At 48.3% G+C, this 26903-nt stretch overlaps 2 protein-coding genes across 7 annotated transcripts in view; both read right to left on the bottom strand.

Moving 5' to 3' along the window:
* LOC137416859 (phosphofurin acidic cluster sorting protein 2) overlaps positions 1–26903 on the bottom strand; it is a 984123-nt gene that overhangs the window by 657384 nt on the left and 299836 nt on the right. The window lies entirely within an intron of this gene.
* Positions 1–26903, bottom strand: part of LOC137426906 (trinucleotide repeat-containing gene 6C protein) — a 183789-nt gene that overhangs the window by 119777 nt on the left and 37109 nt on the right. For all 6 annotated transcript variants that reach the window (XM_068115913.2, XM_068115915.2, XM_068115912.2 and 3 more), the window contains 2 exons: positions 22418–22517; positions 20907–21089 (listed from right to left, as the gene is read on the bottom strand). In XM_068115913.2, the coding sequence (XP_067972014.2) occupies positions 20907–21089; positions 22418–22517 (283 nt within the window). The remainder of the gene's footprint in view (positions 1–20906; positions 21090–22417; positions 22518–26903) is intronic.

Raw genomic sequence — 26903 nt, forward strand, 5'->3', positions numbered from 1 at the left:
CCAAACTTCTGGAATGCACATATCTCTCCCGTCGGTATCTGCTAAGGGTATTGTTTTTGAAAAAATTTCCAATTTTTTTTTTTTGGGGGGGGAATTTGTTTGGGAATTTTTTTTTTTTCAACTTCAATTGTATATAAAATGTGATATCACGTATATTACAAATACATTTGTGCAAAATAATTGTTTGAATTATGATTGGTTTAAACCATGACAAAACGGCAACTCGGGTGCTGTCATTTATCTATACTAGGGCATTGCCCGTACTATATCTATATCTAAAATTATATCCCCCCCCTCTATTTACATGAAATGGTTTGGTCCAAAGCGAACGGCTTGTGAGTACGGTGACAATCCCCCCCCTATATTTACATGCAATGGTTTGGTCCAAAGCGAACGGCTTCCGGAGTTTGGTAAAGAAATCGCCATCGCGTGCACAAACGCGCAGGAAAGCGAATGAATCGCAAATTCGGTTTTATTAGTTTTAAAACATAGTTTAACGCCAACATAGTTTGCAAACGTGAAATAAATGAATACGCTCTCAAATGTGCCATCCGAGGCAGAGTGTGTCCTCCACGTTCGGCACACGCGATCGTTCGCTGCTCTCTGATTGGTTGAATCGTTTTTTGGACATAGCTCGGTAAGTAATTGTCCGATTAATATGAAACCTTGAAAAGGCACATCCTCGGGTCCCCAGCAATATACCTGGCAAGTTAAAAGTATATCGGACCCGTGGTTGTCGAGAAACAGCGGTCACAGACAAACAAACGTACAGACGTACAAACGTACAGAGATTACTGGAATTATAGATAGATATCTACACATCTGGGCAGTGTCTGTGTTCTCACTTAACGACTCCCTCAAACTTTTGTTTCCGTGGTTGTGAAGTGTTTTTAATAACGTTGTGGTGGTTTTGAATCACGTGGTGGTGAGGTATTTTGAATTATGTGGTGGTGAGGTGTTTTTAATTCACATGGTGGTGTGGTGTTTTTAAATCACATGGTGGTGAGGTGTTTTGAATTAATTGCTGGTGAGGTGTTTATAATTACGTGGTGGTGAGGTGTTTATAATTACTTGGTGGTGAGGTGTTTTTAATTATGTGGTGGTGAGGTGTTTAGAATTAGTTGGTGATGAGGTGTTTTGAATTATGTGGTGGTGAGGTGTTTTGAATTACTTGGTGAGGTGTTTTTAAATGACGTGGTGGTGAGGAGTTTTTAATTTCGTGGCTGTGAGGTGTTTTTATTACGTATTTTATGGCTGTGAGGTGTTTTTACTTTCGTGGTGGTGAGGTGTTTTTATTACGTGTTTTATGGCTGTGGGGTGTTTTTAATTTTGTGGTGGTGAGGTGTTTTTATTACGTGTTTTATGTCTGTGAGGTGTTTTTATTACGTGTTTTATGGCTGTGAGGTGTTTTTATTACGTGTTTTATGGTTGTGAGGTGTTTTTATTTTTGTGGTGGTGAGGTGTTTTTATTATGTGTTTTATGGCTGTGAGGTGTTTTTATTACGTGTTTGATGGCTGTGAGGTGTTTTCAATTTCGTGGTGGTGAGGTGTTTTTAATTTCGTGGTGGTGAGGTGTTTTTATTATGTGTTTTATGGCTGTGAGGTGTTTTAAATTACTTGGTCGTGAGGTGTTTTGAATTACTTGGTGATGAGGTATTTTGAATTACGTGGTGGTGAGGTGTTTTGAATTACGTGGTGGTGAGGTGTTTTTAATTACTTGGTGGTGAGGTGTTTTGAATTACGTGGTGGTGAGGTGTAATCGGCCCAAACTTCCAGTCTGCACCTACCCCTCCCCTATGATGTGCAGAGGGGTTCTTTCTTGAAAAAAAAACATTCAACCTAAATCTTCAACCTAAATTGCCTATAAAAATGTAATATCACAAACACAACAAATACATTTGTGCAAAGTAATTGTTTGTATTATGATTGGTGAAAATCATGACAACACAGCAACTCAGGTACAGTCATTAGCCTCAGTTAAAATAAGCCCGTTCCTCAGTATCGAGCTAGTGTGTGTGTGTATTTGTATATGTGTGTATATGTATATATATATACATACTGGTGGGGTCACCCATGGGAATCCCACAGGCATGTATGTGTGTGACATTTGGATATCTTGATTTAGATGCTGCACATTAAATTTTACAAAATGGTTACTGGCAATTCATCAGATCCAGAAATAGTGTAATGAATACAATTTATTTATTTCACATAATATGTGACCCCTCACTCCTCTCCACCTGACACTCTCCTCTCTCCACCCTCATGCCTCTCCAATCCCACTCCTCCTCACACTCCCCTCCAATACCTCCTCACCAATACTTCCTCACACTCCTCTCCAATCCCTCACACTCCTCTCCAATTCCTCACACTCCTCTCCAATCGCTCCTCACTCTCCTCTCCAATCGCTCCTCACTCTCCTCTCCAATCGCTCCTCACTCTCCTCTCCAATCGCTCCTCACTCTCCAACCCCTCGCCCCTCACTCTCCAACTCCCGCTCCTCACTCTCCAACTCCTCACTCCTCTCCACCTGACACTCTCCTCTCTCCACCCTCACGCCTCTCCAATCCCACTCCTCCTCACACTCCCCTCCAATGCCTCCTCATACTCCTCTCCAATACTTCCTCACACTCCTCTCCAAAACTTCCTCACACTCCTCTCCAAAACTTCCTCACACTCCTCTCCAAAACTTCCTCACACTCCTCTCCAAAACTTCCTCACACTCCTCTCCAATCCCTCACACTCCTCTCCAATCCCTCACACTCCTCTCCAATCCCTCACACTCCTCTCCAATTCCTCACTCTCCTCTCCAATCGCTCCTCACTCTCCAACTCCTTGCTCCTCACTCTCCAACCCCTCACTCCTCACTCTCCAACACCTAGCTCCTCGCTCTCAAACCCCTAGCTCCTCGTTCTCCAACCCCTCGCTCCTCGCTCTCCAACCCCTAGCTCCTCGCTCTCCAACCCCTAGCTCCTCGCTCTCCAACCCCTAGCTCCTCGCTCTCCAACCCCTCGCTCCTCGCTCTCCAACCCTTCGCTCCTCGCTCTCCAACCCCTCGCTCCTCACTCTCCAACCCCTCGCTCCTCAACCACTCGCTCCTCACTCTCCAACCCCTCGCTCCTCGCTCTCCAATCACTCGCTCCTCAACCACTCGCTCCTCACTCTCCAACCCCTCGCCCCTCACTCCCCAACCCCTCACTCTCCAACGCCTCGCCCCTCACTCTCCAACCCCTCGCTCCCCACTCTCCAACTCCTCGCTCCTTACTTTCCAACCCCTCGCTCCTCACTCTCCAACTCCTTGCTCCTCACTCTCCAACTCCTCACTCCTCTCCAACCCCTAGAACCTCACTCTCCAACCCCTAGGTCCTCACTCTCCAACCCTTAGCTCCTCACTCTCCAACCCCTAACTCCTCTCCAACCCCTCGCTCCTCTCCAACCCTCCTCATCGTTGTTGCAGCAGCATCCTGTGCAAGTCTGTGATCACGTTCGTTGAGGTTCTTGTTCTCCCGTCTCGTTCTTTTTCTTGCTGCAGTCTAGTGGGGTCACCCGTGGGAATCCCACAGGCATGGACGTGTGTGACATTTGGACATCTTGATTTAGATGCTGCACATTTCGAGGTAATAAAATGGTGGATATTTGTTTACATGAAGCCTCTCCAAGAATGGGTGGAGCTACTCTGTAAACGGAGTAAGCCACACCCCCGGACAGACAGACAGACAGAATCACCTTAGCCTATTATAATATAGATATATACTAGCAGAAGTACCCGGCGTTTCTGGGCGGAGGACAGGGGGAGGGAGATTGGAGGGGTGGGAGGGGAGGGGAGGGGGGAAGGGGATGGGGACAGGGGGGAATGGGGGGGAGGTGGGGAAGGGGGGCGGAAGGGGGGGAGGGGAGGGGGGGAAGGGGACAGGAGGGGAGGGGGGAGGGAGGTGAGGGGGGAAAGTGGAGGGAGGGGAGGGAAGGGGACAGGAGGGAAGGGGGGGATGGGGGGGAGGGGGGGGAGGGAGGGGAGGGGGAGGAAGGGGGGAGGGGGGGGAGAGGAGGAGGGGACGGGGAGGGAGGGACATGAGCGAGTCTGGTGCACTGAATTGAAAATATATAGAACGCTCATACTCCGTGAAAAGTGTAGCCGCTGTGTCGCCATCTTGGTTAGCACGACTAGACCAACTCGCTTCGCGGATCTCGTTTGTTTTGAACGTGTCCCAGATTTTAAAAGCCAGACAACTGTTAAAATGCCATTTTGTGCGGCAATAACCTGCTCCAATCGGTTACGGAAGGGTTGTGGAAAGACGCTCCCAAATTAACAATATTTGTTCTCGAATTTTTTTTTGTGAAAAGGATAGGACAAAGGAAAGTGTTGTAACTGTGATAGGTTTCCTATTGAAAAACGATCGCACAAAAGGTGAAAAAACGCAATCGCGTTTTGCTCTGAATTACGTGCAAACGCATGACGGAAATCTCCATCGCCCAGCATCGAGTGCCAACCCAAGATGGCGCCCGGTAGCTACATCTCCACCTGTGTGGTGTGAATGGCAATGGTCATTCTATATATTTTCAGTTCAGAGGTCTGGCGGCGAGGATGGAACATCACGTGATCGCTCTGAGCGAATCAGCGAGCTGCTCTGGCACAGGCTGAGATTCAGTGTATAATGTTCCTCGCTGAAATGCGCTAAGTTAAATATGAATAAAAAATATGGATCTCGTCATCGGAGGTCGTTTTAAGGTAGGCCATGTCCTTCCCGGGCCCAATGGCCATGTCTATGCCAAAAATCAAGTACGTGAGCGAGTCTGGTGGCGAGGATGGAACATCACGTGATCGCTCTGAGCGAATCAGCGAGCTGCTCTGGCACAGGCTGAGATTCAGTGTATAATGTTCCTCGCTGAAATGCGCTATGTTAACTATGAATAAAGAAATATGGATCTCGTCATCGGACATCATTTTTAGGTAGGCCATGTCCTTCCCAGACCCAATGGCCATGTATATGCCAAAAAAATCAAGTATGTGAGCCTCTCCGTTTCGGTGTCTATAGGTAACACACACACAAACTGTGTTTTATTTATATAGAAGATATAAATTCAAATTTTTCAAAAAACAAATACCCTTAGGACATACACACGGGAGAGTTAGTTGCATGCCAGAAGTTTGGTAGGATTTCACTAAAGTTTGACAGAGTAGTTCAGTGACAACACAGGACAACACAGACACTGCACAGATATATATATATATATAGTTGCGGTTTAGAACCCACACTTGTTGTAAATAACTCTTGTAAATATCCCATCATTTAATAAAGTTAAAGGTTGCACCCTTAGTTAGTCCATATGCAACACGTAGGCCACCATAGGAACTTTAGTTATTTCATTATTATGTGTTTAAGATAAGGCCGTGTTTCCAATAGTTGAATCTGCGTTGCATCAATTAAATAAGAATAGGTCCCCAATCCATTCCGGCCATTTTGCGACCTCCCTCTCCAAGCGACGCCATTACGCGCCCCTACAGACGGTGCCTTATGTCCCTCCCAATTCTGTTACGCGCCTTGGTTAACATTCACTGCCTTAGCGCCGCCATTAACCATGCGGTCGGCCCGAGGAAAAAGGGGGCGGGACGCCAAGAACAAGATGTGACCTGTCAACTAGTCATCAGGGCGTGCCGGTAAGCCCTCGCCAACCAACCAGGGCTGAGGTGAGCTCGCTGGAAAGCGTGGCCTTTATGAAGCGCGTAGTGATCTTGGGCACGATATAAAAGCGCGAGCGCAAAGCCCTTTGACGGACTCGCTGGGGAACGCGCCCTGCGAAAGGACTCGCTGGGGAACGCGCACTGCGCAAGGACTCGCTGGGGAACGTGCACTGCGCAAGGACTCGCTGGGGAACGCGCACTGTGCAAGGACTCGCTGGGGAACGCGCACTGCGCAAGGACTCGCTGGGGAACGCGCACTGCGCAAGGACTTGAGGACTGCGCAGGCTGGCAAACGGACTCCTTTCCAAGGACTGCGCGGAGACGGCTGATTATGAACGAAATTGTTGGGAGAGCGCATTGTATAAGAGCTCGATTACAAAAGGCGCTTTACTAAAGGACACGAGCCTTCCCCACCCCCCCCCCCCTCACCCCGCCATATGTAAGGTCCGGTCGCGTGCCAACGATACACAGAGCTGCCTACCGGGTTTCCCCCTACCAGCTGCAATCCCGTGTGTGTGTATATTTGTCCGGGGTTGTAAGTTAAGACTGTTTAGTTAAGCCTGCCCAGTGTCCTGCTTCTTCCTCTTACTTTCTTGTACTTCCTTTTGTTTCCTCTTTTCTTGTATATTTGGAATAAAACCAATATTTGTTCTTCCTACCTTCTGGTTTCCTCTTATCCGATCGCTTTAGTCTTTTCTCGATTGAGAACCTGTGGCACGATTTCGGAACCGCTATAATCGGGTTAGTCTTTGTTAACGGCCTGAGTCACGGCTCGCTTCGCTCGGCGTGTCCATTAACGCCGCGGCTCGGGCGGGGATCATTTCCTCGCTTCCCGGAAGGCGCTGGTAATTAGGTAATAGGAACAATTTGGCCTACCACCCTATTCAGCGCTGACCGGAAATGACGTAATAGCTCCAGGACTCGGGACGGCCAGCTTAAAGGACAAGGGGATTAACCCCCCCTTGATAAGGGGAGAGCCGACCCCCGAATCCGCAACAATTGGTGTCTGGGAGTGGGATTTGAAGCCCGAACCAAATTTTTATATTGTGAAAAAATTTGGTCAAAATTTTGAGCGGCCAAAATTTAGTATTAAAAACCAAATTAAAATCGTGCCATGGATAGTCAAGGCGATCAGATGCCGGTGGGGGAAAATGAAGAGGTAGAGGAAGGGGTAGAATTAACCCAGGACCCCAGGGAAGAAGTGGGAGAGATGGAGGAGGAAAGCATTGAGGGTGCGGTAGCAGGGGTTGCAGGCGCACAAAATGGCGGCGCCTCGCACGTGGCGGTGAGAGCCGAGCCCGCAACACCAATAGATATGAACCTCTTTATGATTCAACTCGCGGCAAGCCTTGAGAAGCTAAATGATAAGATGGATACTCAGGGAAAGCAATTAGGAAACCAAATTGGAGGATTGAGTAAGGAGATGAAAAAGTACAATAAGCAATTGGGAAATCAAATTGAAGGGTTTGGAAACAGAATGGGTGACCGCATACAAAAATTTGGGGAGAACATTGACCGCGAGTTGGGCGGAAAAGGCACAATGGTATGCGACGGGGTAGCGCGACTTGAGAAGCGCGGGGAAAGCGAGGCTGAGCAAGGCGCAGGTAACTGGACGGGTATAGAAATCGCGACCCGGGGTATGGGGAAGCCGGCGACCGCCGAAGTAGAGGAAATGTTATGCGCGCCAGCGGTTGTCGAGCTTAATGAGAAAATCGAACCAATAGTGGAAATTGGGATTGGAGAGACGGCAGAGGTAGAGCATGAATTGGAGGAGAAACGGAATATGCTCAAAGTCTGTATTCACATCGTGATGCCGTGCTTAACCAAATGGAAAGTTTGCAGGTGGTGGAGCGAAGAGGAGGAAGCGCCAAGGTGAGAAGGGCTGTATATGGTGCTAAAAGATTTTGCGGAAAAGTGTTTGGCGCGAAAGGAGTTTTCGCGCGCTTGGGATCCCGGCGTAAACCGGGCGCTCGTAGGAGGTCCGTGGTGCGCTGTGTGAATGGCAATGGCGCGCGTGTGTGAATGGCACTGAAGCACGGGTGCGTAACAACAGAGTGTGAGAGTGAGAATGAATGCACAAGGGAGTGTATGTGTGAGGGTGAGAGTGATACAGTGAGTGAGATGGAAGAGGAGCGTGTGCGAGGATGCACACCTGAGTTGGTTGTGGCGAGTGTGCGGGAGAGCACAGCAGAGCGCGTTATTGGGTGTGCAAAAGAGTGCACACCCGTGGGTAGGTGTGCGCTGAGTGGTTGTGTACCGAGAGAGTGCACACCCGTGGTGAGTGTTACAGAGGATGTAACCGAGGAGTGTGCGCCAAGGTGTGCGAGGAGGTGTGCAGTGGTCAAGTGGGTAACGAAGTCTGTGAGTGAAATGAGTGTGACTGGGTGGTGTGCACGAGAGCGTGTGGTCATCGAATGCGTGAGTTGTATGAGAGGCGTTGGAGCGCCGAGATGCATGAGTGTAGAACGGGACGCGTGGTGTGAGAATGCAACCCAAGCATCGACACCGACAGGGGTAGTCTTTAGAGGGACGGGGGATGCACGAGAGACCCCCGGGAATAGTGTACTGTGGGGGCCCGAACGGTTCGGCCCCGCGCTAACCCCGCCGGGAGTGACGCATGGGGTCCGGCCTTCGGGCAGCCATAAGGTTCCACTCGCGCCGTATGACGGCAAGAGTGATTTGAGGGCGTAGCTGGCGCAATTCGACCATGTGTGTAGGGGTAACGGTTGGAATCCGGACGAAGGTGGAGTACACCTTGTGGGGGCATTGCGCGGCACGGCGGCGGAGGTGCTGACAGCTTTACCACCGGGTGCTTTCACCCTGCCAGCCCTCCGCGCGGCTTAATTAACAGATTCGGAGTGGAACAGCAGAGCGAGCTTGGTAAAGCTCAGCTCGCGGTGCGAAAATGCAAGCCCCAGGAGACCATCGGGGAACTTGCTTACGAAATTTGCCGCGCAGTCGGGATTGCACACGCGGACATGGCAGCGGGTTCCCAGGAAAGCCTGGTGCTGGATCATTTTATCCAGGCCTTCCCGGACCCGGAGCTCCGAGAACAGCTCGCCATGTGGCGCCGCAGATCTTGAGCCAGGCGGCTGATGCTGCAGCCCGTTGGGAAGCAGCGAGGCACCTGGCCCGGGGAAGCGAGCGCAACGCCGTGGCGGTGCGCCAGGTAGGGCCCATGGCTGGTGGCGGCCCCCCAAGGGGGTCTGCCCCCAAAAGGGGCCCTAACCTGGAGAGCATGGTCCGGAGGTTGGTGGACCAGCGTCTGGCGGGACTTGGACCATGGCAGGCGGCTCCGGATGTGGCACGCGGTGGGCAACGATCAAATGCCCCAATTTCGGACCTTCAGGGGGGGAAATTTGGAATTTCGGAGGCAAGCACCTTACCAGGTGAGGTGCTATAATTGTAGTCGGCTGGGTCACCGGGCGCGAGAGTGTCGAGCTCCGCGCCGGGACGGACTCCGGCAGCCGGAACCATCAACTCCGCCTCGTACGGGTCGGAATAGCAGACCCCAGACACCCCCCCCGCCAGGGCCCAATAAACTAGAATGTGCCGAACATACAGGGCCGTGTTCGGCAGTAGGGGATGGTGAAGTGCCCTCATCAACGCGGCAGGTCATTTATTATGGCCAAATTGGTACAGGTAGCTTGACGATTCGGTGCAAAATTGCCGGTGTGGGGGTAGACGCCGTAGTGGACACAGGAGCTAGCGCCACGATCATCAGCCCTGTGATCCTTGATTCAAGTGCATACGGCTGGGATAAAATCCAGCGTCTGGAAAATTATAGTTTGCAGCTGGCTACCGGGGTAATGGCCCCGATCATAGGGCGTGGTTTTGTAACCCTCAAGTTGGGGTCGGTAAGGAGGGAAGTAGAAGTTTGGGTGGCGGAGGTGTGCGACCCATGCTTAATAGGGTTGGATCTGTTGACTGCCAGCGGTTGTAAAATCGATTTGTGCTGGGGGACCCTGCAAGTGGGAGTAGAAGAGCTACCATTAGATGGGGTGAGCACGGCCGAGAGAACGGAGCTAGGGGCTTCTGAGGCCGTGACCATCCCTCCGAGGGCCGAGGCCATAGTGCCGGCCCGATGGTTAGCTCGTCCAACATGGCAGGAGTCCTGCGGCCTGGTCGAACCGGTGGCAGCGCAGTCCATACCGGGTTTAATCGTGGACCGCACCCTCGTAAAAACGGACGGGCCGGTGGTGGCCGTCCGGGTAATTAATATCAGTACAGAACCATGCACTATAGTAAGGGGCACGAAGATAGCCGGCTGCACCCCAGTTAACGAAGTCGCGGCAGTGAGGGACGAGAACGTCCAGCCGAGCCGGCCCCAGAGTGAGCCTTCAATAAATACTAGGAATTGGCCCGATCCCATTTGAGAGATGGTACATCGAAGTCGCGTAGAGTTGGAAGGTACCCAGAGGGAGGCCTTACACAAATTAATTGAATCCCATTTGGATATCTTCTCCTTGTCCTCCGAGGATATTGGACGTACGGGCCTGGTGAAACATCAGATCCACACCGGTGAGGCCCGGCCTATTCATCAGCCCGCCCGACGGCTCCCTTGGAGCAAGAGGGAGGAAGCTGATGAACAGGTAGACAAGATGCTCAATGCAGGTATCATTGAGCCCTCGGGAAGTCCTTGGACGTCACCTGTTGTGCTGGTCAAAAAGAAAGATGGGACCACGCGTTTCTGCGTGGAATATCGCCAGCTGAACAACGTGACACTCAAAGACTAATATCCCCTGCCAAGAATTGATGACACCCTCGATGCCGTTGACGGCTCAAATTGGTTCTCAACCTTGGACCTCAAGAGTGGGTATTGGCAGGTGGAGATGGATAGGGCAGGGAAGGAGAAAACGGCATTTTCCACAGGTAAGGGGCTGTATCAGTTCACTGTGATGCTGTTTGGTTTGTGTAACGCCCCCGCCACCTTTGAAAGATTGATGGAGCATGTACTGGGCGGCATGCCATGGCAGTCATGCCTGGTGTACCTGGATGACGTCCTAGTACATGCCAAAACATTCCCCCAGTCAATAGCTAATTTGTTCCAGGTGTTTGGGTGCCTCAGACAGGCAGGGCTGAAATTGAGTCCAAGCAAATGTACTTTGTTTGCTAGAGAGGTGGCCTATCTAGGTCACGTTATCGGTCGCGAGGGGGTAAAAACAGACCCAAGCAAAATTACAGCGGTAGAGGAGTGGCCCGCACCACGTACCATCAAGGAGGTGCGGGAATTTTTGGGACTCTGCTCCTACTACCGGCATTTTGTGGCAAAATTTGCAGAGTTGGCCCGGCCCCTTCACCGGCTCACGGAGAAGGGGACGAGATTTAATTGGACAAGGGAGTGCCAAGAGGCCTTCCTCGCATTGAAGGGGTGTTTGACATCCGCACCCGTTCTAGCTTACCCCACTAGTGACGGCACATTTACCCTGGACACGGATGCAAGCCAGGAAGGATTGGGCGCGGTTTTGTCCCAGACACAGGAGGGCGTGGAGAGAGTGATCGTGTATTATAGTCGGGCCATGAGTAGGAGCGAGTGAAATTATTGTGTCACTCGTAAGGAGTTATTGGCTGGCTATGCTGGCTGCCATGAGCCATTTCCACTCGTACTTGTACGGGTGGAAATTTCTGGTTCGAACTGAACATTCCGCCCTGCAATGGCTCCTCCGGTTCAAGGAGCCAGAGGGCCAAATTGCAAGGTGGTTGGAAAAGTTGCAGCAGTACGATTTCAGTGTGACCCATAGGGCCGGGAAGGCCCATGGGAATGCCGATGCACTCTCGCGACGTCCTTGTTTGGGGGAAAACTGTAAATTTTGTGCGAGACACGAGGAGAAGGAACAATTGGCAGACTCCACCCCTATCCTCGTCGTCCGTGCAACCCGGGTGAGAGGGCCAATTTTGCCACTAACCGCAGATGAGGAATTTGGAACTTTGGCTTGGAGCACGGCCCAGCGGGAGGACCCCGTCCTGGGACCGGTGTACGAATGGGTCCGATTGGGACAAAGACATAATGGGGAAGAGGTCACCCCTCTCGGGGCGCTAACAAAGGCATACTGGGCTCAGTGGCAGACCCTAGAATTGAAAGACAACATCTTGTATCGCAAGTGGGTGGAGGTTCCCTCTGAAAGAACTTCCTGACTGGTGATAGTCCCTGACAAATTTAAGAACACCATATTACAGCAGGTGCATGGTACCCGCCCCGGCGGCCATTTGGGCAGGACAAAGACAACATCTCGGTCTGCCGGAGGTTCTATTGGGTAAATATGGGGCGCGATATACAGGACTGGTGTTGGAGATGCGACGCCTGTACTGCTAAAAAGGGACCAGCACGGAGGATGAGGGCCCCCCTTCAATTACACCAGGTGGGGGCCCCCCTTGAGCGGGTGGCTATGGATATTCTAGGACCACTACCCCGCACCCGCCAGGGTAATAAGTACATCCTCGTTGTAATGGACTATTTCAGCAAGTGGCCGGAGGCCTATGCCCTCCCCAACCAAGAAGCCGGGGTGGTGGCACAGGCCTTTGTGGAAGGATTTGTTTGCCGGCATGGGATTCCACAGGAGCTGCACACCGATCAGGATCGAAATTTTGAAAGTCAATTACTAAAAGATGTGTGCAGACTCCTGTCAATTAGAAAGACAAGGACAACGCCCTTGCGGCCACAATCTGACGGGATGGTGGAACGGTTCAACCGGACATTGGTTCAACAACTGGCATTGTTCACCACCACCCGTCAGGATGACTGGGACGAACATCTCCCGTATTTGTTAATGGCCTACCGAACTAGCCAGCACGGGGCCACCGCATGCAGTCCAGCGTTGCTTATGTATGGGTGGGAGTTGCGGGCTCCCGCCGACTTGCTATGCGGTCCCGTGCCAGAGACCACTGATATCCCGCCGAGGGAGGGCTATGCACGTCACCTAGAGGAAGGCATGGAGAGGGTCCATGCCTTCGCCCGCCGCCAGCTCCAGCTGGCGGGGGCCAAGATGAAGCGCAGGTACGACCACCGGAGCCAGGGGAGTCAGTACGCTCCGGGGATGAAGATTTGGTTCTTCAATCCCCGGAGGCGGAAGGGTAGGTGCCCAAAACTCACCTCTCCCTGGCAAGGCCCGGGGGTCGTCCTGTCGCAAGTCTGTGACGTGGTCGTTAAGATCAAAATGGGGCCACGAGCCCTCCCTCGGATCATCGATACCGACCGGTTAAGACCCTACACCGGCGAGCAGGCGCCCTCATGGATCGCCTCGGCTTTAGACGCCGAGGTGGGACCCAGTACCTCTAACGATGGGGGCTCGTAGTGCGAGAGGACTGGGGGTGATAGTGGGAGATGCCCGAGGTAGAGGGATGGTGGCTCTACCATCCCTCACCTCCACTATTTGGGCAGAGGAGCTATAGATTATGGGGTGGCAGTACAAACTAGCCTGGGAGGGTTAGGATAAATGTATAGGGATCTAGAGATGACTATAGGTGACCAAGAGTTAAGTAGAGACATTTGTACCTGTAGTGGGGACATAGAGTAGAGTAGGTGGATTATAACGACGAGGGAGTGCAGTTGTATAAAGGGATGACGGGGAAGCACGAGTTTTAGAAGGGAGTAGATAGTTTAAATGATGCTGTGTGTATGAGCATGAGGTTTCGCATGAAATGAGGCATTGCGTATGGAAGTTCTTTGTGGTGAGCGTGATGAAATGAGGAATTGGAATGAATGAGATTCCCGGTGAGCTTGTTGAAATGAGGCAATGCTCGTGAAAGTTGTGTATTGAGTGCATTGGCTTGCATGGTGTGCAAGTGGAGAGTAGTATGGAATAGATGGTCTGGAATAAATGGTGTGTGGAATGAATGTTGTGGAGTGAGTATTGTGGAATGAGTGGAGTGGAGTGTATGGTGTGAAGGAGTGGATGGGGGAAGGATGGACCCCCCCCCCCCCCCCCCCCACGAGTACCCGGGGAGGGTAGCTTAAAGTTAGGTAGAGGGAGGAGGTAAATTGTGGTTGGATATTGACATCCTTTTTTTTTTCTTTTTTTTTTTCTTGTATACTGAATCGAGGCTCGTGAAAGAGCTAACATTTACTTCACAAACAAATCAACCAGACAAACAAAATATATAAAAATAGGGAGCGGAAGACAAGATGGGGAGAGAAGGGGAAGCACACAAACACTTGAGAGCACACAACATTTGAGAGCAGGGAGATGTGTGGGAGGGAGAGGGCTTGGGGGGAGGAGGCGTGGGAAGGGGGGGGGGGGTGGGAGAAGTATAAAACACAAGGACACCAAGGACTTCCAGGACAGAAGTTGGTATTTCAAAAAAGTGGAATTGGGGTGAAATTAGCAGGGGTAGAAAAGATCATGGTTTTGGATGGGGGAAGATAAGAGATGGTGGTGAACAGCTGTTTTAAAGACCTGGAGGGTGGAGTGGGATTGAGGTGCGGAAGTAGCAGTAGTAGCAGGGTGGTGCAGAAGAGTAGCATGGTACTGCTTGATTGGTAAAGTGGAATGGCTGGGCGTGTGGCCTGTTAATGAGAATGATTAAATGGGCACTCCGCCACTGGTAGTCTGTCGGCCAGGTGAGGCCGCAGGTAGGCTCTGGGAGCAAAGTAGAGTTCAATGGGGCCCGTGGATCCCAAGGAGAGGACCCGGGTAGCCCGATGCCAGAGGAGGCATTAGTGGGGTAAGGGAGCCAGAGGGCCTTCCCCAGGTTAGGGTGAGGAGCTAGGTAAGCTCGGGTGGCAACTGCAGTGGCGGAGGTGTGCAGGTGAGCGGACCTGCTGGTGAGCCACACGACCCAGCCCTGAAAATGTGTGAGGGCACAGGTTGAAGAATCAGGGGAGTGAGACCCCAAATTGGTGAGCACCACAGTATGTTGAATGGGAATTGGTTTTTAGAACCGCATAGTGTAATGATGGCCAATGGATTGGCAGGGTGAGACCCCGGGGAGTTTAACTGTGTTAATGTCATTTCGAGAATAGATAGGAGAAAATCTCTTCGCACCATCTGCATCCACTTACCTAGGTGATAAGACTCCACACCATGTTTTGCAAGCATTTGGAATGAAAGACGCATCTCGACGTGGGTGAGACATTGTTTAATATTCCATCTCTTCCTCCTTAGGAGGGTTTGGGGATGAATTTGGTATTAGGGGATGTGAAAGACAAGACGTTAGCGACGAAATTGTAAATTGTGTAAATACGGGTAAGTGCAAGGGTAGAGTAGGTGACATGGGGGGTGACGAACGGTTAGGGACGAGCTTTCTCGGCTCGCTCTCCCGCGCCCTTCATGTCTGCATTACTTTGTATTGATGTGTACCCTTGCGCCCCTGCCCGCTGATCTGCTTGTCCTTCCTTCCCCACTCATGGGCCTTGTTCTTTTGTGCCCGAGGGAAGTGTGCAGGTGCTGCCAGTTGTGCGCCCGCACCGTTGCTGCCTCCTGCCTGCACTGATGCACCATATGGACCACACGTTCTGTGGCCTAGCACCACTTATGGACCACACGTTCTGTGGCCTAGCACCACCTTATGGACCACACGTTCTGTGGCCTGGCATCTCTGCTGGGACCGACCATTGTTGCCAGCGGTGTCTGCCCTGCGGACCACTGTTTTTGAAGTGGCACCCATGCCCAGCAGTGGACCACCTGAGTTGGCCCTGCTGGCCATATCCATTTAAAAAAAGCGGATGCGGGTTGTGCCCTTTTAATAAACTAGGGCATGCCCGTACTATATATAAGCTAGGACGTGCCCGTACGTGGGTGCCCGTTCCTTGCCGAAAAAAAAAAAAAAAAATTTGTGTAGGGGTGTGTGTGTGTAAACATCCTAGGGCGTGCCCGTACGTGGGTGCAAAAAAACATGCGTGCAAACAACAACAAAAAAAAACTTTGAAACCACGTGACAGTAACGACCACAGAACCCCCCCCCCCCCTCTATTTACATGAATGGTTTGGTCCATTCGCAACGACCACAGAACCCCCCCCCTCTATTTACATGAAATGGTTTGGTCCAAAGCGAACGGCTTGCGGTGTTTGGTAAAGAAATCGCCATAGCTCGGTAACTACTTGTCCGATTAATTTCAAACCTTGAAAAGGCACATCCTCGGGTCCCCAGCAATATACCTGGCAAGTTTCAAGTATATCGGACCGGTAGTTGTCGAGAAACAGCGGTCACAGACAAACATACACACATACACACATACAAACACACATACACACAGAGATTAATGGAATTATAGATAGATAACATCAAGGTGAAGATCAAGACAACCAGAAACAGCGGCCCAGCAGAGAAGAAGAAGACGTCATCATTTATTATTTTAAAATGTGTGTTTGGTGCATTTTTTGATGATGGTGCTTTGTGGTGCTTTTGGTGCATTTTCTTTATTGGTGAATATTGGTACATATGGTATGGTGTATCGGTGCAGTGCAGTGCAATGACTTTCCTCTTTTCAAAAGATCTTTTCTCTTCCCACAAAAGACAGGTCCTGAGTGACAGTGTAAATAATTAGTGTTTTTGTAAATAATGCTCCCCACCAGCTAAATGTTTAGTTTGAAGACCATTCCGCAATTCGGTTAATTGTGCATGTGAGTCGGTTGGATAGGATGCAACGCAGCAGGCGGGACATATTTAGTGTTAAAACTGTCGCACTCAGGGTGAGGTTAAAAGTAGAGGGTAACCACACCTAAGTGTCACATTAACTTAACAGATAGCCCTTGTGTTTCTGCTCGGCAAGAGCCTGGAAAAAGGGAGGGTGCAGTGTTGCGGTTTTAGAACCCACACTTGTTGTAAATAACTCTTGTAAATATCCCATCATTTAATAAAGTTAAAGGTTGCACCCTTAGTTAGTCCATATGCAACACGTAGGCCACCATAGGAACTTTAGTTATTTCATTATTATGTGTTTCAGATAAGGCCGTGTTTCCAATAGTTGAATCTGCGTTGCATCAATTAAATAAGAATAGGTCCCCAATCCATTCCGGCCATTTTGCGACCTCCCTCTCCAAGCGACGCCATTACGCGCCCCTACAGACGGTGCCTTATGTCCCTCCCATTTCTGTTACGCGCCTTGGTTAGCGTTCGCTGCCTTAGCGCCGCCATTATCCATGCGGTCGGCCCGAGGAAAAAGGGGGCGGGACGCCAAGAACAAGGTGTGACCTGTCAACTAGTCATCAGGGCGTGGCCGGTAAGCCCTCGCCAACCAACCAGGGCTGAGGTGAGCTCGCTGGCGGGCGTGGCCTTTATGAAGCGCGTCGTAATCTTGGCGCACGATATAAAAGCACGAGCGCAAAGCCCTTTGACGGACTCGCTGGGGAACGGCATTGCGAAAGGACTCGCTGGGGAGCGCACTGCACAAGGGCTTGAGGACTGCGCACGCTGGCAAACGGACTCCTTTCCAAGGACTGCGTGGAGACGGCTGATTTATGAACGAACTTGTTGGGAGAGCGCATTGTATAAGAGCTCGATTACAAAAGGCGCTTTACTAAAGGACACGAGCCTGCCGCCCCCCCCCCCCCCCCCGCCATATGTAAGGTCCGGTTGCGCGCCAACGATATGCAGAGCTGCCTGCCGGGTTTCGCCCGCGGAACCGGAGCTTGGACGGGGGTCGACTGGAGCCTGGATCTTCCACCGGGACCTTCCACCATACCAGCTGCAATCCCGTGTAAGTGTGTATGTTTGTCCGGTGTTGTAAGTTAAGACTGTATAGGTAGGCCTGCCCTGTGTCCTGTTTCTTCCTCTTCCTTTCTTGTAAATCCTTTTGTTTCCTCTTTTCTTGTATATTTGGAATAAACCAATATTTGTTCTTCCTACCTTCTGGTTTCCTCTTATCCGATCGCTTTAGTCTTTTCTCGATTGAGAACCTGTGGCACGATTTCGGAACCGCTATAAACGGGTTAGTCTTTGTTAACGGCCTGAGTCGCGGCTCGCTTCGCTCGGCGTGTCCATTAACGCCGCGGCTCGGGCGGGGATCATTTCCTCGCTTCCCGGAAGGCGCTGGTAATTAGGTAATAGGAACAATTTGGCCTACCACCCTATTCAGTGCTGACCGGAAGTGACATAATAGCTCCAGGACTCGGGACGGCCAGCTTAAAGGACAAGGGGATTAACCCCCCCCTTGATAACGGGAGAGCCGACCCCCGAATCCATAACAATATATACTAGCTTGGCTCGGCTCGCTACGCTCGCCTCACCACACGTCGTTACTGAGGAACGGGCTTATTTTAGCTGACGATAATGAGTGTACCTGAGTTGCTGTGTTGTCATGATTTACACCAATCATAATACAAACAATTATTTTGCACAAAACTATTTGTAGTGTTTGTGATATTACATTTTTATAAGGAATTTAGGTTGAAGATTTAGGTTGAAAAAATATATAAAATTCAAAAAAGAACCCCTCAGCGCAAACATACGGGAAGGGTAGGTGCAGACTGGAAGTTTGGGACGATTACACCTCACCACCACGTAATTCAAAACACCTTCACCACCAAGTAATTTAAAACACCTCACCACCATCTAATTCAAAACACCTCACCCCCATGTAATGTAAAATACCTCACCCCCACGTAATCCAAAACACCTCACCACCACCTAATTTAAAACACCTCACCCCCACCAAATTTAAAACACCTCACCACCACATAATTAAAAACACCTCACCACCAAGTAATTCAAAACACCTCACCATCACGTAATTCAAAACACCTCACCACCACGTGATTTAAAAACACCTCACCACCACATCATTTAAAAACACTCAGTCAGGTCATTATCCTCAGCTAAAATAAGCCCGTTCCTCAGTAACGATGCTTGGTGAGGCGAGCTAAGCTAGTATATATATATATATATATATATATATATATATATATATATATATATATATATATATATATATATATATATATATATATATATATATATATATATATATATATATATATATATATATATATATATACATACATATATATATATATATATATATATATATATACATACGTACATATATATATATACATACGTACATATATATATATACATACGTACATATATATATATATACATACGTACATATATATATATACATACGTACATATATATATATATACATACGTACATATATATATATACATACGTACATATATATATATACATACGTACATATATATATATACATACGTACATATATATATATATACATACGTACATATATATATATATACATACGTACATATATATATATATATATATATATATATATATATATATATATATATATATATATATATATATTATAAAAAATGTTTTTTATTACTCAGTTACAATACAATGAGAGGAAGACAAATGATGAATTGTGAAAGATGATGGGAATAGAGCCTGTGATGGATGCTGTGAAGAGCAACAGTTTGAGATGGTTTGGTCATGTGTTGAGGAAGGATGAAAGTGCCTGGTTGAGAAGAGTGATGGAAATGAATGTAGAAGGATGTAGAGGACAGGGAAGACCGAGAAAGACTTGGCTAAAGGTGGTGGAATAAGAAATGCGGGAAAGGGGGTTAACAAGGGGAGATGCAGAAAATAGGGCAAAATGGAGATGATCGTCATGGGGCCCGCAAGGCTAACCCCCGCTCTTGCAGGAAAAATGGCCTTAAAATGCCGGTTGTGTGTTGTTGTTGTTACAATTCATTGCCTCCCAAAAGCCATTTTTATAATTACAACCAAGATATAAAACCACTGCTTCTACGACTACGACTACTACTATAACTAATACTCCAGCTGCTGCTGCTTTAAGAGTTTTAATTAGTCTCACCTTCTTGTGGACTTGCCTGGCTAATGTTTTTGTATAAAGGCTTTTATAAAGCAGCTTGGCAGGCTTGATATACAACTGAAGGATGCAGGAATTTGTAATTTATTAATTGCACTGGTGATAATTTGCCTACCCTTCATAGAAAATGGGGGGATATTTAACATGCACCATTGACCAATGGCGGAAGACAGGTCGTCAATATTAACATTCTTCTGATGGGATGGCATACACATTGATGCATCGCCGTGCATGAGAAACACCAGGGTGACAAGTTATAGCTCGGTCAAGATGCAAACCTGGGTTAGATGGTCAAAGGCGAGTATACCTACCTTCAAGCTATCCTGCGAACCTATAATAAAGTTTAAAATAAAACAATAAAAATAGGACCGTGGGTCCTGAAGCTCACCTGGATCAGGAGCAACAGTCACTCAAACCCCCCACAGACCTTGATCGTTGTAATGCGATGAACAAACTTTGGTACATCACGGGTGATGAAGGTTTTGATCATATTTCATAAAAATTGTGTGTGTAGTTTCGAAGAAGAGAGCAAATACCTATTTTTTGGTTGGTTGGGGGCGGGGGGCGGGGGGGGGGGGGGTAAAAAAAACCTGACTCTTGGACAGCTGTCCTGACTCCACCCACAATTGTAAGCTGAGAAAAACATCATACGTCCACAATTTTGTAAGAGCGCATAGGCAAGCATCAGGCCTTAGGGAGCTATATAATGGAATTATCCAAGAGCTATATAACCACGATATATTATATATGCACAATAAACAGTACGCATGTTTTGCTTCGTGTATGTAGCCCGGGTTATTTATTATTATTTTTGGGAGTGATTGCGGCAGCAGTCTGTGGCCTATACACTGCACAAATAAAGTCATAAGCAATTTGTATGATAAGTGAAGGTTTTTGTATGTAATTTCGGTTTTAGCCTGAATTTTCAAGGCCGATTTATTGTGAAAATACAGAAGGGTCGCTTGTTATTTTGACGGGCTTTTCTGCTCGTGTATATAATGTTCAAAACTTTACTCTCTTCTAGCCCTTACAATCATTGTCTTTCCGACATTCATGTGGACAACATTTTTTTGGGGGGAGGGCCCGACAATGGTGATGTACAATATACATGAATAAACACCAAAAAAAAAAAAAAATCATGAATAAACACCAAAGATGAGATAAAACAAGGTGCATAAACCAGAATGTACAAACAAACGATCGATCAAAAGTGGGATATTAATTCAACGAACATGATGGGACAAAGACTCTTCTCTTCCTATGTCTTTACAAAATCCTTGACTTTGTTATACCTTGCAGAAAGCACAAGGAAAAGGAAAAAAATAGTAACAAAATAAATTAAAAGGACATAAACATCAGATCAATGCAAACAGAATTTTTGTTTTAAGAATCAAATTAGAGAGCCCTCAAAACGCCACAGTACATGCTTACCATTGCCAGCAGAGTGATTGCTGGCAGGTCCTCCGGCTCTCTTGCCTTGGCATCTAGACTCTAATGACCCTGTGGTATCCACATCCAAGTGGCCTATCCCCATAGCAATTTTGTCGATACCTCCAGTTCCTCCAAGCCAGCAGTCTTCATCAAGTCCATTCACGACTGCCTGCTGGCAATTATCTAAACGCAAAAAGGCAGAGATGGAGAATGGCTCATTGTACAGTCGAGTGGTTCTATGTGAGGAGTTTCTATCTATTGCCCAGAGGGCAAAATACAGGGCGACTGTGAATTCTGGCAATGCATTGTTAGCACAAACTCATTGCATGTGAACATGTAAATGTGCACACACATCATATCTGACTACATGTAAAAAAAAAAATTATCACAAGCAATTTGCTTCTGCGTCGTCGAGAAAACAGCACGAGTCCCAAAATCGAAACTCTGATTACACTGAAACTTTCATCAGCAAGTTCATTTTCAACTGCACCAACTTCCTTATTATCCATAATGGTAACCGAACACGCAAGCAAGGGGACCACAAAAAAAACCACAAAAAAAAAAAAAAAAAAAAAAAAAACCACCGTTTAGAGGCCATTTTTCCCCGCAAAGCGGGGGTTGGCCTTTTCGGGGACCGTGGTAGTTGTTGTTTTTTGGTCCCCTTTTTGAAGCAATGTTTTACGGCCGGATGCCCTTCCTGACGCCAACCCTTTTTGCCGCCTTCAACGACAAACAGGGAATTACCAGTGAACTGGTACTCAATTAGCCGACCTCGGAAGGATGACAGGCTGAGTCAACCCCCCTGGCATTAATTCGGCGATCGACCGAGATTCGAACCCAGGATCCTAGGTATCCTAAGCCGGCACCCTAGCCGCTAGCCCAACACCAGGGCTTAAAAAAAACCACAATGATGCGAGAAAATCACTTTCTGCTTTTGACCTTGTGTGATGCATTTCCAAAAACACTAAATCTATAGTCGCCTTCGCATTTAATAGCATGAAGAATGCATTTTCTTAGCAAAAAAAATAATTGATTGCTGGCCACACTTACCAAGGTACAAATTGGAGCACAGAAAAAACAATTGATTAGTTACCGATTCATGGCGGGGCATAGAAGGGATTTTAAAGCATTTAACGACTGACCAGTGTATTTACAATCAGCAGATCACATCTCACCAATTTCCCATGCCCTATTTACGATTTATGCCCTTTGTGGTGCAAATAACAACAGTTCCTCAGAAAGGTTACACTCGTTTCACCTTACAAGGTGCATATTACAATGTGGTACCTTGATACTGTTTTACATATGTGGACGTACAAATGTAAAAACAAAAAAACTATTTTGGCCAAACTAAAAGAAGACTTCGGTTTTCAAAATTAAGGTTTTAAAAAGGTTATTTTTCCTCTTCAGAGGAGAGCATGTTTTTAAACATTTTGGATTTCAAAGATTATTTTTTATTCATTCCACACTTTGCTTGGATCCTGTGATGCGTTGAGCTCTTTCATGATTACCAGTTTTGTTGGGTGCAGGTGGCAAACTTGAGGACTGCGTGCTGGACAGCTGAACTGCACTCACACAGCTAGCACCAAGCAAGGCAGGAGAGGCAGAAGCCTGAATACAAAAAAAAGGTCGTTAGCGAACCATGGAGTCAGATATTGTGAGAAAGATCACTTACCACACGCACACATTACCACATTAAGCATCAGCCGAGAGGACTAATGGTCTTGCCTTCAGGCACAATTAGTAAGACTTATTTTTTTCTTAAGATGCCTATTTCACAGGAAACTAACGAAGCAGGTGCCCGACTTGCAAAATCCAACACATCAACAATCACATCATTTTACGTGAAATGGAAAAAGAGAAATATATGGATCGAGACACAGATAGACAGCGATATGTAGCTTAATTAACCACTTGACCCCTATATCAATGAATGAAAATATATATATATACAAATAGAGGCTTGGCAAACTGGACAAACGAGTTCACTCCTCACAGACGAGGCCGTGGCCTTGCCACAGCCTTATGGACATACAGTACACACACACACACACACACACACACACACACACACACACACACACACACACACACACACACACACACTACAAGAGATGCATCACGAGGAGGAGGAAAAAGCCAAAGTGGGACATGGTTGGTGTTTAATCGGTCAATATAAACACACAGGCAATGAGGTTTGGAAGTATTACCAATGCACTCTTTAACAGACATGGGATACTTGTAATGCAAGCTTGATGGATTGTTGTAATTGGCTAAATGCCCTGAGATCTAAGAACACATCCCTGTAATTGGTCGGCTGATTAGGCCCATCCCCCACCTTGAGTATAGGGTGAGAAGACGTGAGAGAGGCAGATTACGATTTTTTGGGGGGTCCTGGGCACAAAAAATATTTAGGCCCAAAACATCCCTCAAAAAACACAAATGCATGAAAATGCATTAATACACAGAATGACTTCTTTTTTTTTTAATACAAGATTGAGGCTCATGTCAGAGCTAACATTAATGACAAAAAAAAACAGACATAAAATATATAATAAAGGGAGTGGGAGACAAGATGGGGAGTTAGAGGGAAGGACACAAGCAAAACATTTGAGAGCAGGGACATCGGGAGATCTGTGGGAGGGAGAGGGATTGGGGGGAGGAGGCATGGGAAGGGGGGGGGGGGGGTGGGGTTGGGAGAGGTATAAAACACATGGACACTGCTAGGACTTCCAGGAAAGAAGTCACTATTTCAAGTGGATCGGGGGTGAATTAAAGGGGGTAGAAAAGATCAAGGTTTTGGATGGGAAAAGAAAAGAGATGGTGGTGAACAGCTGTTTTAAAGACCTGGAGGGAGGAGTGGGATTGAAGAAAGTGAGGGAGTTTGTTCCAGAGGCGGGAGAAAAGAGGAATGAAAGAGTGAAAGTGAGCAGAGAGTCTATATTTTGGCAGTTTCACCAGAAGAGGGTTGCAAGCAGATCTTGTGCGACCTGTTGGAATATTTGGGGGACAGAGCACAGACAGAGCTGGGGGAGTTAGGCCGGAGAGGAGTCAGGAGAAGACAGAAAGACCACCAACCTGCCTACGGTGAGTGAGTGAGTTAAGGGCCCTCAGAGTTAGCTTCATCGCGGTAGATTCCAATGATTCTGAAAGCTTTGGTTTCAACAGCGTGAAGCTGAGCTAGGTGTGAGGCAGGAGCATCAGCCCAGACGGGAGAGCAGTATTCGATTGACCTGCAGACGAAAGCATTGTATAAGGTGAGGAACTCAGGTGTGCCAAGGAAGGACTTCGCACGACGGAGGATGCCCAGTGGAGGCCAGCTTGGAAATGTGGTTTTCCCAGGAAAGATCATGGCAGATAGTGAGACCCAAAAACTTGAGTGACAGAACTTATTGGAGAGGATTGTTGAGAAAGTAGATGGGAGGGTTGTCCAGTCGGTCTTTTCGGAGAGACATGGTGAGAGTGTGGGATTTGTCAAGATTGAAAGACATGTTCCACTTGTTTGACCAGTCTGTGATTTTGTCCAGGTCTGCAGTTAGTGAGGAGGCTGCAGACTGCCGATCTGAGGGATAAGGTATGGAGCGGCAGAGAGTGGAGTCATCAGCAAAGAGATAGAGAGGATTTTCCAGAGAGTCGGAGAGATCATTGATGAAGACCAGAAAAAGCACAGGGCCCAGAACACTGCCTTGGGGAACTCCAGCCTGAACAGGAAGGGGAAATGAGAGAAATCCATTCAGGGCCCTTCCATTCTTCCATTCTTCAGTTGTTGAAATGGAGTTGGAGAAAATGGAGATGGAGAAAAATGGAGTTGGAAAAATCCATTCTTCAGTTGTCATACCCTTCCTCCCGTCCATGGTACACGGAATCTTGTGGTGAGGCTATTGCCCAGAAACAACTTGCTTTCGTCTCCTGGAAAGCAAATCCAACGGAAGGAAATCTCATTTCCTTTCACAAAGCCCGAAACAAGTGTGTGTCCACCCTCAGGAGAGCCAGGAAACAATATCTCTCCATTCTCAGGACAGAACTCTCTTATCTGTCTCCCTCTTTCATATCCTGGTGGTGTCTGATCAAATCTGTTTCTGGTGTTTGTTCCCCCTCCATCCCCTCCCTCACCTCAAACGGCCACACCGCTGACTCCGCACGTGAAAAAGCTGAATGCCTCAACTCTGTGTTTGCCTCTAAATCTTGTGTCCAAAACCCATCCCTCTCTGTACCCACCGTTCCCAGTCGTACACAGCTGCTCATGGACTCTGTGTCCTTTCCTCGTGACAAGGTGGAAAAGTTTCTGTCAACCCTCGACTCTGATTCTGCAACTGGACCTGACGGCATCAGCCCACGGGTCCTAAAATCCTGTTCTTCCGCTCGTTCACTCCCTCTCTCTGTTCTCTTCACCCTCTCATTTGCTCAAGGTCATCTGCCATCTGCTTGGAAATCCGCCAACATCACCGCTTTGCACAAAAAAGGTGCAAAAACAGATCCCAGCAACTACAGACCAATCAGCCTTCTCCCAATTATCAGCAAAGTCATGGAAACCATCATTGCTTCAGATATGAAATATTTCCTCTTCTCCAATGGCTTGATCTCTGATCATCAATTTGGTTTCAGACCTGGTCACTCTACTCTGGACATGCTGCTTCTGCTTTCTCAACAATGGATGGAGGTCCTCAATGCAAAACAGGAAATTAGAGCTGTCTCCCTTGACATATCACGTGCCTTCGATACGGTCTGGCACCCCGCTCTGCTCACCAAACTCTCCTCTTTTGGTATCAATGGAAATCTCCACGCATGGCTGGCGGACTTCCTCTCCAGTCGTAGTCAACGTGTGGCCCTGAATGGGTTTCTCTCATGTCCTCTTCCTGTTCAGGCTGGAGTTCCCCAAGGCAGTGTTCTGGGCCCTGTGCTTTTTCTGGTCTTCATCATTGATCTCTCTGACTCTCTTTGAAAATCCTCTCTATCTCTTTGCTGATCACTCTACTCTCTGTCGCTACATTCTTCATCCCTCAGATCGGCAGTCTGCAGCCTCCTCACTCTCTGCAGACCTGGACAAAATCACAGACTGGGCAAACAAGTGGAACATGTCTTTCAATCCTGACAAATCTCACACTCTTACGATGTCTCTCCGGAAAGACCGACTGGACAACCCTTCCATTCACTTTCTGAATAATCCTCTCCAAGAAGTTCTGTCACTCAAGCTTTTGGGTCTCACTATCTGCCATGATCTTTCCTGGGAAAACCACATTTCAAATCTGGCCTCCAAAGCCAGTCGCCGACTGGGCATCCTCCGTCGTGCGAAGTCCTTCCTTGGCACACCTGAGCTCCTCACCACATACAAGGCTTTCATCCGCAGCTCAATGGAATACTGCTCTCCCCTCTGGGCTGGTGCTCCTGCCTCACACCTAGCTCGTCTTCACGCTGTTGAAACCAAAGCATTCAGAATCATTGGAATCTCGGCGATGAAGCTAACTCCAAGGGCGTCTCACTCACTCACCGCAGGCAGGTTGGTGGTCTTTCCGTCTTCTACCGACTCCTCTCTGCCCCCCCCCCCCCCCCCCCCAGCTCTCTCTGGGCTCTGTCCCGCAAATATTCCTACAGGTCGCACAAGATCTGCCTGCAACCCTCTTATGGTTAAACTGCCAAAATCAAGACTCTCTGCTCACCTTCACTCCTTCATTCCTCTTTTCTCCCACCTCTGGAACAAACTCCCTCACTCTCTTCAATCCCACTCCACCCTCCAGGTCTTTAAAACAGCTGTTCACCACCATCTCTTATCTTCCCCCATCCAAAACCTTGATCTTTTCTAACCCCGCTAATTTCACCCCAATTCCACTTTTTTGAAATACCAACTTCTGTCCTGGAAGTCCTTGGTGTCCTTGTGTTTTATACTTCTCCCACCCCCCCCCCGCCCCCCTTCCCACGCCTCCTCTCCCCAAGCCCTCTCCCTCCCACACATCTCCCTGCTCTCAAATGTTGTGTGCTCTCAAGTGTTTGTGTGCTTCC

This window comes from Myxine glutinosa, chromosome 5, assembly GCF_964187855.1.
Source record: "Myxine glutinosa chromosome 5, kmMyxGlut1.1, whole genome shotgun sequence".
In the NCBI taxonomy this organism is placed as follows: Eukaryota; Metazoa; Chordata; class Myxini; order Myxiniformes; family Myxinidae; genus Myxine; species Myxine glutinosa.